The sequence below is a fragment of the Chlamydomonas reinhardtii genome, chromosome 8, assembly GCF_000002595.2.
Source record: "Chlamydomonas reinhardtii strain CC-503 cw92 mt+ chromosome 8, whole genome shotgun sequence".
Taxonomy (NCBI): Eukaryota; Viridiplantae; Chlorophyta; class Chlorophyceae; order Chlamydomonadales; family Chlamydomonadaceae; genus Chlamydomonas; species Chlamydomonas reinhardtii.
Genome location: NC_057011.1, coordinates 4,092,840 through 4,105,506, shown reverse-complemented (window position 1 = coordinate 4,105,506; position 12,667 = coordinate 4,092,840). Strand labels below are relative to the sequence as shown.

At 62.8% G+C, this 12,667-nt stretch overlaps 1 protein-coding gene across 1 annotated transcript; it reads left to right on the top strand.

The window, feature by feature from the left end:
* Positions 1-701: 701 nt before the first annotated feature.
* Positions 702-12,247, top strand: CHLRE_08g379600v5 (uncharacterized protein). Its single transcript, XM_043065240.1, has 9 exons — positions 702-1,539; positions 1,656-1,816; positions 2,228-2,471; positions 2,771-2,989; positions 3,223-6,269; positions 6,432-7,328; positions 8,524-8,653; positions 8,815-8,967; positions 9,336-12,247. Exons 1-9 carry the CDS (start codon positions 1,483-1,485, stop codon positions 9,621-9,623), a joined length of 5,196 nt encoding a protein of 1,731 aa, XP_042922241.1. The 5' UTR covers positions 702-1,482; the 3' UTR covers positions 9,624-12,247.
* Positions 12,248-12,667: the final 420 nt, after the last annotated feature.

The following is a 12,667-nucleotide window of genomic DNA, read 5'->3' as shown; positions in this document are numbered from 1 at the left end:
AGTGTCACGTCGGGGCTGGTTCGTTCAGCGGGCTACTCCGTGGCAAAATTAAGATGGGCCAAGTGCAGGCATAAATACTTCAACTATTTAAGCAAAAGTGCTATAAAACATCCGGGAAAGGATGCACGGGAGAGGTCCAACTCGGGGAGGGGCGGGCCGGGCCTGCGGGGGGGCACGGGGATTCGCGGGGCATGCTGGATCCAGGCCTTTCCCGCCTCTCGCGCGTCTGTTCTGCAATAGCATTCTTGTTGCTGACCCTTTGCTGCACCCGACGACGCTATCAGATACACATTTGCTTCATGTATACAAAAGCCTTAAGCATTTCGCGCGCGCGTAGCAGAACCCGCCGGGCGCGGGCGCGCACCCCGACCGCAGCAGCTGGCGATGCCGCGCCCCAATAAGGTATCTAAGAACTGCGTCCGCCAAGTGGCTTGTAGAAAGTTGCATTGTGCATATCCGAGCCCATCGGCCGTGAGGGGAGGCTTGGGCCACCGGAGGGAGGAGGGTGCGGACTTGTCGGAGCCTGCCGGCTGGCCCCGCGCTGCTTGCTATGGCTGCCAAGGTCGCTCAATTGATTTAGACATAGAACTAGTCGGGGTAGACGGGGTGTGCGAACTTGAGAATCAATGGGCGCGAAATTTCGGCTAAACATGTGCCGAGTAATTGAAAGAGGTATTTGTTTATCAACAAATGCTACGCAATTCACAGCGGGAGGAATTTCGCGTGTTTCAGTGACGCATTGTGGCAACATGCAGACTCGGGCTGTGCGCGACGGGCTTATAGCTTAAACGTATAACATTGCACTAAGTGTACTCGTGGTAAGTTTCAGAACTCAAAAAGATGCAGCGACGCGATTGATCGGTCCTGCCCATCGACCTCTGCGGACTTGACCCTCGGTCAGGGTCCCCTGCTGCGAGGCAGGACAGGAAACCGACACGCCGACGCGGCTGCACGTGGTGGCTGTGAAGAGTGGGATACGATCACGCTTCGATTTTCAGTTATGGCTGGCAGCGTGGCACCCAGCATTTTAGCATGGACTGGCTTGAACAAGCTGTTTGCTTTTTGTCGACAAACCCGCCTGGGACAAACCCGCCTGGCGCCTGCAGTCGCGCTCTATGCGGCGCCTTGTATTGGCTTATCCAACAGTAATAGTTAAATGTCATATAGAAGTTGTAGCTCCCCTGTCCACCGTCAGCGCCGGCGTTGTCTCGTTTCTGCAGTGCGGTTCGTTAACTGCCATCTGACGCCGAGGCTGGAGCCGTAACGACGCGCGTTCAGAAAGATACTTGGGGCCAGGACTTACGTACCACGTCACTAGAGCTATACTAGCTATCTGAAGTGCGTCTTCAAAGGTCTGGCATTCCAAAACGCAGCCCGACTTGACTGAGACTGTTCGCTGACACGACCAGCTGTGGAAGTCTTGAGATGGCATAAGGAACCTATGCAAGGCGTACTGCATTGACGGCGAAGGTCGTCGCGACAATGAACTCTCCAAAAGAAGTCTGGCTGGACCTCAGCCAACTGCGGTTCATTCAGCAGGTTCGTCGTTATGAGTATGGGTGAACGCACACAGGTGCTGCTGCGTTTGGCGCCGACCGGACCTTGTTCATGCTGCCGATGAGTGTAGTGCCCGGCGCCTCCTTAACACGTAACAGATTGGCGCTGGTGGCTTTGCGGTCGTATGGCTGGCAGAGTGCTTGGGCACGCGGGTGGCTGTCAAAATCTTTTGCCCGGCGCCACGGTATGGTCGCTCGGCCCCCTTCTTCGAAGCCATGTTCCTGCGGGAGGCGGCGCTTTGTGCCAAGCAATCCCACAGGTGCGCTCTTGCCGGTGGTGGTCAGAGGGGATGACCTCGGGAGAATTTGGGGATCGGGTAGGCAGGTCCGAGGGAGGGCGTGTCGGACGTGTAAAGCGGCCGTATTCACACGTTCGTAAGCACGAATAACTGGGGTTTCGAGCATGGAAGCTGGTGGGTTTAGAAATTAGGATGGGACGATGGGTGCGTGCCGTGTCGTCCTATAACGAATGGCTATGGCCCTAGCGCTTTGTAGCAACGAGTCCCTGCGTTGCGTTTGCCATGGCCCGCACGCATGACTCATGCACACGCCTGCACACACGCCTGTGCCTGACCCACATCACCCCATAGCAGCCAGCGCATGCATGCTGCGTGGCGTTCCAGCGTGCCTCACTGCTACAGCTCCCGTATGCGTTCCCTTCCACCCGGCAGCAACCTGGTCGCCTACCGCGGCTTGGCACGGCTGCGGCCCGGCACCCTGCCCGGCCTGGCCTCGTCCTCCTGGGCCATCCTGTCCGACTTCTGCGATGGCGGCTCGCTGCGGGACCTGCTTGTCGGGCGGGTGCCTGCCACCCTGCTGCCGCCACCGCAGCAGCAGCAGCAGCAGCAGCAGCAGCAGCAGCAGCAGCAGGGGCAGCAGGTGCAGGGGCCGTTCCAGGCCTACACCGAGCAACAGGTGCGGCACACAGAATGAAAGATGGCACGCAGGAGGTACACGGTCGGTTGGCACACTCCCTGTATGTATCTGTGCCTGTATCTTGGACATTAGGACGGCTGCCGTGGGCGAGACACGTGCACATGGGCGGCAAGACCGCACGCATGCAGTCGGGTTTGGATGGTCACCATCGGTACCGGCACCCTCCATTGTGTGTACGCTCGTCAGCAGGTAGGCTTCCTGGAGACGCACACGCACCGGTAACATGCAATGCAACTTGTCGGCACGGCTGCATGTGCCTGTGACTTGCTTGCGTACAGGCGCTGACGTGGCTGCTGGACGTGGCGGCGGCGCTGGCGTTCCTGCACGGCTCCAGCCCCACCGTGATCCACCGGGACGTCAAGGCCGAGAACGTGCTGCTGCAGTCCGAGGCGGCGGCAGGGCCTGCTGGGGGAGCAGGAGCAGCAGCAGGCGGAGGCGGAGGCGCAGGAGGGGGCGGGCGGCTGGTGGCCAAGCTGGCAGACCTGGGGCTGCATGTGGTGGGTGTGGGTGTGGGTAGTGGCGTTGGTGTGTGGTGGCTTTGGCGTTGGCGTGCTCTGGCGCATCTTGTCTCTAATCGCGCGTTCTTCTCGGTATACAAGAAGGGCATGCATGCATACAGCTGTCGCCAAGTCCCGTCTCATCACACCTCTCCCCTGTGCCCATGCCTCCCCTGTTCTCACGCATCCGCGTCCCCCTCGGCGCCCTACCTTGCATCTGTTCCCCGCCGCAGCAAGTGGACCCCTCGCGGCCGGTCATGCTGCGAGCCAAGCAGTCCGCGGTCGCGCTGCCGTCAGAGGAAGCGGGGACACCGGAGGTTGCTGGGCTTGCGGCTGCTGCTGGGCACGGCGGCGAGTGCCAGTGTGACTCCTCGCCCGACCCACATGGAGGCGTGGGCGCAGGGGTTCAGCAGCGTGGCGAGCGGGGCTCCCAGCAGCACCCCAGCCAGCCGTGCCAGCAGCCGCATCACCACAACCACCATCACCACGACCGTCAGTCACACGGCTCGCGGCCCGCATCGGTGGCTTTTATCGGCATCGGCCATCACGGACAGGACAGCAGCTGTAGCGGCAGTAGCAGCTCGGGTGATGCGGGTGATGCCGTTGAAGGTCTGGCGGGGATGGGGGAAGGAGAGGAGGTGGGCATGGCTGGATGGTATGATTGCAGTGCGGACGACTTTCCCGTTGAACCGCAATCGAACCTGGCCGCGACTAAAGCAGTGGCAGCGCCGCAGGCTGCCGAGCAGGGGGTTGCACCGCAGCCGATCGCGGCTGCTGCGGCGGCGGCCACATTGCAGAACCAGCAACGACAGCCGCCGCCGCAGCAGCAGCAGCAGGAGCAGCCACACGAGCCGCACATGATGCGACAGAGCGAGCCGCAAATGCACTTGCGCTCCTCCTACGGGCCCCACCTTGTTCCATCATCAACAGCTGCCCTGCCGCATAACAGCCGTCTGCCCGTGCGCGTCATTTCCAGCCGTTCCATCGGACAGCAGCCGCCGCAGCTTACTACTGCCGCCGCTGGTTGCGCCGTCGCCCCAGCTTCCGCGGCCGCCGCAGGCGTCGCCGCCGCCGCTGCCACGTGTAACAGCGGCAGCGACGCAGTAAGGCCCGAGGAGCAGGACGAGGCAGCGGCGGCGGTGGAGAGCGCCGCTGCTGCTGCTGGTTCGGAGAAGGAGGCGGTGGCAATGGCGTCAGGCGTCTCTGGTGCATCTGGAGCAGAGCAGGGCCACCCGTATGGGCACGGGCACAAGCCAACCCTTGGCACGGCCCCACGCTCTGCTGCTTTGCTGTCGTCGGGTGCGCCAGTGCTTATTAGCGCGTTCGCTGCCGCTGCCACCTCCTGCGCACCCAGCTCCTCCGGAGCCGTAGCTGTAGCTGCAGCTGCCAGCCCAACTGCTAGCGGTTCAGCCGAGGCACCCCGCCTATCGCCCATCTCATCGCCGCAATGGGCAACCCACCACCACCAGCAGCAGCAGCAGCAGCGTCAGACTCACATGGTCAGCGGCGGCAGTGGCACTGGCGGCGGCAGCCGCGGGCCTAGCGGCAGCAGCACGCTGCAGCAGCTGCCGGCTGCCGGTGGCGCCGCCGCGGCTCGTGGCCCTCACAACAGCACCCGCATGGCGGCTGGCGCCGCCGCGCTCATCTTCGCGCCAGGCCGCATGTCGACTGCTGGCAGTTCTGTGGGTCGGGAGAAGTCGAGTGCGTTGCCGGACATTGCCGAGTCAGAGAGCAGCATAGTGATGGCAGCCACGGGCGCCGCTGGAGGCTCTGCAGCCACGGCAGCAGCGGCTAGCTTTGGCGATAGACTTGAGAAGCTGTCGGAGGCTTCAATCGGCAGCAGTGTTGCTGGCGATGGCTCCGCCAGTGGTGCAGGTTGCGGTGGTAGTGGCGGCGGCGACCTGTTGGCGCCGCAAGCGCGGGTGCTGCAGGGAGCAGCGGCGGGGCTCGGGGCGCCTGCCGATGCGCCTGCCGGTGATGCTCCACGACTGCAGACGGCATTTAGCTGTCCTGCCTACACGGCTTCGCTAGCTGTTCCAGGTCGGCAGCTGCTTGCAGCTGCTTCCAAGGATGCGGTGGCGTCGGCAGCGGCCGCCATGCCGGCTGCGGCAGACGGCGGCGGCAGCCAAGTGACAGACAGCAGCGGCGACCGCCCGAGGAGCCTGTCGCAGAGTGCCCGGCGCGGCGGCGGCAAACGCACACTTGACGGCATGGCTGCTGGCAGTGGCGGCGGCGGCGGCGGCAAGATGCGTGTTAGCTGGGCGGGCGAGTTGGCAGGCAGCACCTACAACAAGGCGCCGCCGGTGCTACAACTGGAGGAGCGGGGAGGAGGCGGTGTAGGCAGAGACGTGCTGCCGAACGGCGCCTCGGCCGTGGTAGCGGCTGCAGAAGAGAAGGGCCCGAGGGGACAGGGGGAGGCACAGCAAGGATCGCACAGCCGCGCGCTTGCGTTTGCGCAGCAACCGCGGGCTCCGCAGAGCTTGGAATCCAGCGTGTTTGCTGATGGACCCCACGACGCGGCCGGTTGGTGTGAGGCGGCCCTGCACGAGATGCAGGAGCAGCAGGAGCAGCAGCGACAGGAGCCGCCGCTGATTGTGATGCTGGTGCAGCCGTCAGGCACGCTGCGACCAAAAGCCGGTGGCGCAGGTGGCGGTGCCGGCGGTGCGGCGGGTGGCGGCGGCGGCGGCGGCGGCGCGGCACACTCGCGGCCGGGGTCCAACGCGAGTATGGTGTCTCTGGGCATACTGCACCAGAACTCGCTTCTGACGCTGTTTAGCGGTGAGGCTGCTACAGCCGCTGCCGCCAGCGTCGATGCTACAGCCGTGCCCTTCGGCCTCCAGTCGCCCACGGCGATGCCGCCGCCGCACCCTGCTGACGTGTCAAGGAGCGGCGGCGCCGCCGGCCGCGGCTTTGGCGGCCTTGCCGCTGGCAGTAGCGCCGCGTTCGGGGCGGCCGGGCTGACTGGCGGGTCGTGCTACAGCCGCCGCACGGCCGACGGCAGTAGCTTCAGCAGCCGCCAGCTGCCGACGGCATCCGGGGTTGCAGCCGCAGCGGCTGTGGCAGGCGCTGGTGGTGCCGGGCGGCGTGGGGGCGTGGGCGGCGGCCGCAGCGCACACGGCAGCCGGCATGGCAGCAGCAGCCGGCAGGTTACGAGTGGTTCGAATAACGCGCTTCACACGCGCTTCGGCAGCGTCTCCGTCGACGGCGTTGCGGGCACCAGCCACGGCCAGCAGGCTTCGCTCTCGTCTTGGCAACGGCACCAGCAGCAACAGCAATCTGCGCGATCCGCAAGACTGGTGTTCCATTTCGTGGGCCCTGCGGGGGGCTCGGCCGCTGGGGGCGGAAGTGCGGCCGCGGCCGCGGCATGGGGGCCTGGCGACGTGTGCGGCAGCCCTTTGGTGGCACCCTCGTCGCTGCCCACGTTGCATTCTCCTCCCACCAGCGGCAGTAGCTTTCCGCAGCTGGCGGCGTCAGGCGTGATGACCGCAGCCGGCGATGCCAGGCAGGGCGATGCGAAGGAGGGCGGCCGTGGCGGCGACATGGCCGCGGCCGACTCTGGCCGCGGCAGTACCCTGCTGGCTGCTGGTGGTGGTAGCGGGCTGCAGCCGAGTGATGATGGACAGGCGGCAGCAGCAGCAGCGGACGCGCTGGGCACGGGTCCCCAGTCAGGTGCCACCGCCGCCGGCGCTAACTTCCGCCGCCCGAGCCGCTTCGCAGCGGAATCGCCGCTGCCGGCGGCGGCGTTCCACGGCAGCGCTATCGCCAGCGGCGGCCAGCGGCGCAGCAGCGAGCGACAGCAGCCGTTTGCCACGTCGCCGCCGACGCCTGCTGGCGGAGGCGCCGCGTCGCTGCCGCTGCCGCTGCCTGTCCTCCCCATGGCAAGCCAGCCCAACAGCCGCCGTCAACCACAATGCCACCGTTGGCCTAGCATTGCTGGATTCCTCTCAGCCTCTGGCGCTGCCGGTGGCGGTGCTGCTAGCGGCAGCTGCAATGGCGGCGGTGGGGCCATCGTGCTCGGCGGCAGCCGCGCCGCTTCGCGCCGCTCCCTGGTAGTCACGAGTCGGCACCAGTCGGTGGATGGTAACGCGCGGCCGCCCTCCCAGAAGGCTGTAGCAGCGGCAGCAGGGGCGGCGGATGGGGATGGCAGTAGCTTCAGCAGCCACATGCGCCGCCTGGGCAGCATCACGGAGCTGCTGGGGGCGCCGGCGGGCGGCAAGCTGCCGGAGCACGAGGCGTTCGACTGGGTGTACGGCCTCACGGGGCAGGCGGGCAGCTGCATGTACATGGCTCCGGAGGTGTACCTGCGCCAGCCCTACAACGAGAAGTGCGACGTGTTCAGGTGTGTACGGCAGGCACGCTGCATGGGGAGCTTACGGTACATGGTGCTCTTTGTGTGTGTGTGTGTGTGTGTGTGTGTGTGTGTGTGTGTGTGTGTGTGTGTGTGTGTGTGTGTGTGTGTGTGTGTGTGCGTGTGTGTGTGTGTGTGTGTGTGTTAAAAAACGAAACGAAAGCCCGCCCAATGACGCGACGGAGTTACTTACCGATACCCACCATTTTACCGAGCGTCGCGTGACTGTCGTGACCCAGGTAGTCATACTTACCCGCGATAAGCCTGGAACCCCACGGGCGACCATTCGGCCTGACCCCGCGATGCACCTGTATGCGTCCATGCTCCGCACCCTGGGCGCGCTAAACAACGTTTACCCAGCACGCCTAATTCCCAGATTCCCGCCCGCTGGTCGTAGTCGAGCTCACCTATAGGCAAAAGTGGAAGCATGGGCATAGGGCGGCAGCGAGGAAGTGTCACGGGCATGTGAATGGCAACGGCGACAAGAGAGGCGGCGTGCAGCAGACAAGCTAAGTATCACGCGTCCCAAATCCCGCCCACTAAGTACAATAACGCTATGAAAAGAGAGCGAGTTAGCGGTGGCACTGCGACTAAACGGGGTCAAGGCTGCATGGGGGACGTGGCGGGCGGCGGTTGCAGCGTTTCCAGACGTGTCAGGCTGGTGTGTGCGTGTGACGTGTGTGCGCCGTGGGCTGGCGGGAGCTGGCCTCCCGCTCCCCACTCCACGGCGGCACCGAGGCTAGGCACGCTCGCGGCCGCAATGGCCGCGGCGGCTGTTCGTGACGAGCCCCCCACCCCCCAGAATCCAGTTACCCCCCTGATAGTGAACACGCGCCGCGACGTGTCGCGGGTGCATGGTAGTGCTGCGCCGTACGCCTCGGCGACCTGGCCGTATTCCGTGACGAGGTCCGCCGTCCGCCAGAGCCATCAGGTGGTCGCCGAAGGTGACCGAGCGAGCGGTACCGATGGGCATATCGCTCATGCATCGCGGGCTCCGGACGTGTGTGTGTGTGTGTGTGTGTGTGTGTGTGTGTGTGTGTGTGCGTGTGTGTGTGTGTGTGTGTGTGTGTGTGCGCCAAGGCACCATTGCAATTTCCCCGTTCCCACTACCCAAGCGCCTCACCCGGCTCGTTGGCACCATAATTGGAAGGGACTTTTCTTTCACAATCTGCGTATGCCCCAACAGCTTCGGAGTCTTGGCCTACGAGATGCTCACTGGGCAGCTGCTGATCCAAGCGTTCTTTGGGAGAGGCGGCAGTGGAGGAGGAGCCGGCATGCAATGGGCCATGCAAAAGCCCGCGGACTACGCCCGGATGGTAAGCGACACGTACTTATCTGGCGTACACACACAGCACAAAAAACATCCACAAAATACAGATAACGCTGTAGCCGTTGTGTAAATTTCAATGCGGCCCTGCTAACGGCCTTCAGCTAAATCGTGTCGCACACTGCTGCTCTACTTCCCTGCTGCCTGCAGGTGTCGGAGGGCTTCCGGCCCCCGCGGCCGCACCATCTCAGCGACGCGCAGTGGGAGCTGGTGTGCCGCTGCTGGCACCAGGACCCCTGCGAGCGGCCGCCCATGGCCGAGGTGGCGGCGGCGCTAAATCACATGATTAGCGAGCTCATCGAGGTGAGAGCCTTTAGCGTTGGTGTTGAGTCGGGACGTATAGCGTACATGTCAAGATTATAAATCAAATCCCCCGCGGCTACGCCATGTGACTGCTTGCTTGCGTCGCATGCGGGTGCTTCGGCCGCGTGCTCAAGCAGGCTGGCGTATGTCATCGAGGGTGTGAGCCGGCGGCCGGCATTCACCGTCACTGCACCGGTCACAGCTGCCATTGCGTAGTCACGTGCTATACGGTACCTAGTGCTATACGGTGGTGGGAAAGCGGAAACTCCAACGGTGCCTTGGCACACACACACACACACACACACACACACACACACCGGCCTCGTGTGCTCTCTAACATGCCTCTCCCTTGCGCTTTTCGAACACAGGCCTCGGCGTCAGAGCGGCTGGTTGCGGAGACTCTGACGGCGGCCGCGGCTTCGGGTCGGTGGGGCCGTGCAGCCAAATCCACTGCCGCGAATGGCCGCACCTCGCGTGCCACACCGGCGCGGCAGTCTGGGGGGCAGACTGCCCGGGACCCTCACTCCAGCTCTGGCGGCAGCGGCGCGGCAGCGGGCACAGCAGGTGTGGCCGGATCCCCCACGCCGCGGAAGGAGTCAACGGCTCTAGACGGCTCGGGCACTCCCGCGTGCGGATGTGGGTGCGTAATTTGCTAGCAAACACAGAGGCAAAGATTAGAGGTGTGTTAGCCAGCAGATTAATGTAGGGGTGTCGCTGCATTGGACAGGGTGCACGCGAGAGGCTTGTATGTGGGCACCGGAAGCTGTGTTAAGGCAGCGACGAGGCATGCAATGAATTAATGCAAATGCTAATGTGCTGGCACGCGGTAGGGTTAGTTGCGACTGGTGTGTGCATGTGAGCTCGACCTGGGTTGCTGCAGCCAGGAGAATAATAGCTCTATCTGCGCTGCAGACTACCTGCGCTGCAGACGACGCAGCGCAAGCTGTACGCTTCACTTGCGCAAGGAGCTATTTGAATTTGGTGCAATGTGCGCGTATGTGTGCCTAGCGCCGTCCAAGTCGCCGCATGTGGCAGGGCTGTTGGATGCGGCTTGTTGGTGCAGCTTGGGCCGCCGCATGTTGTCCGACACGGGGTGCGAGTGACGGGAGTGACGAGCCAAATGCGGAAGACAGCTGTTGCATAAAAATGGTATGGAGCAAGAATATATTAATGCTGGGCTGCTGTGGACTGTGGCACACAAGGGCGCGCGCCGTGCTGTGCGCATTTATGTCTTGCATTGCGTGATACCTTTTGACGTGTCGTTGGGTGTGCACCAACGTAAGAGGGCCCGCCGTGGTCCCGCAGGACCCTGCCACATGCACAGCACCCACCGGTGCCGAACGCACGGCAACAGGGAGGAGGGGACATACATGACCACAAGCCTACTCCATCACTCATGCAAGGACCCTATCGTGCATGCAGTGTGTTCTCGATGTGTACGTTATCAGTGATGTATGATGGTATAGCACTACAGCAGAAGCTCGTTGTGATTGATTGTGCGCCGAGGGATGCAGAAGGTCAACCGCATTACGCCTGCTGTGTTTGGTTGCTTGTCACGAAAGCTTTGCTTGGATGGAAGCAGCTGGCTGGTCCCCACGCGGCCATGACAGCTGCACGTGTAAGTGCCCCGCCAGTGCTGTGTTAGCGCTCATGCGGAGCGGGCGTCTGGCTTTAGATTCTCCTGTGCTGTTACGAGTGTTTCAGTGGCGCAGCTGGCCCATGCATGCCGCACTGCCACTGCACACACGCATCCTTGGGGAGATACGGTAGATGTTACTCGATTGCCGTATGTACTGACGTACAGGAATGCCTTGGAGCACCTCTGTTGGGTAGCCCCCCAGGCCATGCTTGCATAACTAAGCGTCTGTCTCGCGCATGAAGCACAACGCTGTGCTCATTCTGTGCGGCTTTGATCTTGGAGAAAGCGGACCTGGATGCCTGGATGTGCAAGAGGAGGATGGGCTCGCTTGTCTCTTGCGCTCAATACGTATGATTGCTGGTGTCCGCTGTGGTATTTTTGTATGGCTGGCTGGGTTGATAACGACCCGGGATCAGCCCTTTTCCTGCCATAAGGCAGCCACCTCCTTGTTGTATTCTCCTAATATAAGTATTCTGTTAGATTTGCATGCCTGCTCGGTGCATCGCAAGTAAGGTAGCTAGCAGGGAAGGCACAGGGGTGCGTGACTAGCATGCATGCAGTGCGGGACTGTAGCAGGAACGCTGGAAAGGACTTGATGAGTAGCCCCTAGATTGATTTGGCGTTTCCATGGGGTTGTGAATATTTGCCCACCCACAGGGGCTTGCAACTTGCTTGCAGAATGTTGATGGAATGGTAGCGGTCCGGGCGTGTGCATACTCATGGACCTGCCTAGGCTCACCAGTATATTCCGCTGGGCTTGTCCTCGGCGCCGAGGCCTGGGGTCGACGGCGCAAGCCAAGCTGTCAGGCACGGGCGTGTATGAGAGGTGCAGGGTGGAGTCGTGTAGGGCCTAGCGTGCGTGTCAGTGGCCGCATGCCGTACCGTACAGCAGCAGTCTTGATGATGGTGGCTGATGTCGTGGTGCTGTTGATTGCGTTGTGGGGATAAGGGGGAATAACCCGAGTGTGCAAGCACGCAGGACGGGGCCATCGACGCCATGCTCCCGGTCAGAAGGCAATCCGGCGGCCGCGCCACCCCTGGGGGCCAAGGTCCGCGGTCTGCCTGTGCATTCCTGCAGTACGGTATCATGATTTTTTTTCCGTGTTTCGCAGCCCCGACAACTGGTCACGCCAGTAGCCGTAGCCGTGTGGCAGCTGCTGTCCCCTGCGGCCCAGCCGCGAATAACGTTCGTTTCGTTTCTCCGCACTCCGATTGGCTCCGCGCCGACACTAGCCTGCCTTGCACGTGTTTCGCGCTGGCCGCGCTTTCCAAGGAATATCGGAGTTTATCGCAGCTGGACAGTACCTGACTACTGTGACAAGGAAAAGGGCAGGGCAACGCGGCGTACAAAGCCAGTCAGCGCAAGCCGTGGGCCCCACCGTCAATGCATGGCGTTTACCGCCGATTACGAGGTACCATGTGAATTCGCAACTTGCGCTTATGACTGCCTGCTCTCGTGCCGCCTGCAAGCCCACTCCGCCTTCCGCTCTGGTCTACGTACGCATTAGTTCCGCAACGCATGTCAATAAGCCGTAGTGCGGGCGCGTGGGCCTGTGCGTGGCTGCGTGGGCATGATTGCGGATGTTACAGAGGGGACCAAGGAGGGGCACCCAAAGACGCCGAGCCATCACATGCTATCAGGGCCCAACTTGACTCCACCAACCCCGACTTTGCTGCAAACCCTCCCGCGGTCAAAGTCCGTGTGACTCCGCGCACAGTGAGTCCTAGCCAAGCTTCAACCCGCCAGAGCCCCACCGCTGTGCCTCAACGCCACAAGCCTAGGCACAGGAGTGCTGGGATGGGCAGGGCTCTGGCGGGCGGGGCTCTCAAGCGCTGGTGCGCATGAATTCATGGTCAACAAGGCTGCCCATGCACGCTGTCCACACATCAAATGGCAGAGAGTTGAACGCGGGGTGGGCTGGGTCGAGGGGATTTCCACGGACAGAATCCCGCGTGTGACCGAAGTCACAGAACAGGACCGCCGATGGCACAGCTAACAGCGCTCGTCAAGAGGAGTCGATTGGCACCGCTTTGGTACTAATTAGAGGGGTTTTAACCCCT

Bases quoted from the DNA above. Each gene is read 5' to 3' on its own strand.
- CHLRE_08g379600v5 (XM_043065240.1), top strand. From the start codon at position 1,483: ATGAACTCTCCAAAAGAAGTCTGGCTGGACCTCAGCCAACTGCGGTTC. The intron at 1,540-1,655 runs GTTCGTCGTTAT...AACACGTAACAG, and splicing joins AACTGCGGTTCATTCAGCAG to ATTGGCGCTGGTGGCTTTGC. The intron at 7,329-8,523 runs GTGTGTACGGCA...ATGCCCCAACAG, and splicing joins GAGAAGTGCGACGTGTTCAG to CTTCGGAGTCTTGGCCTACG.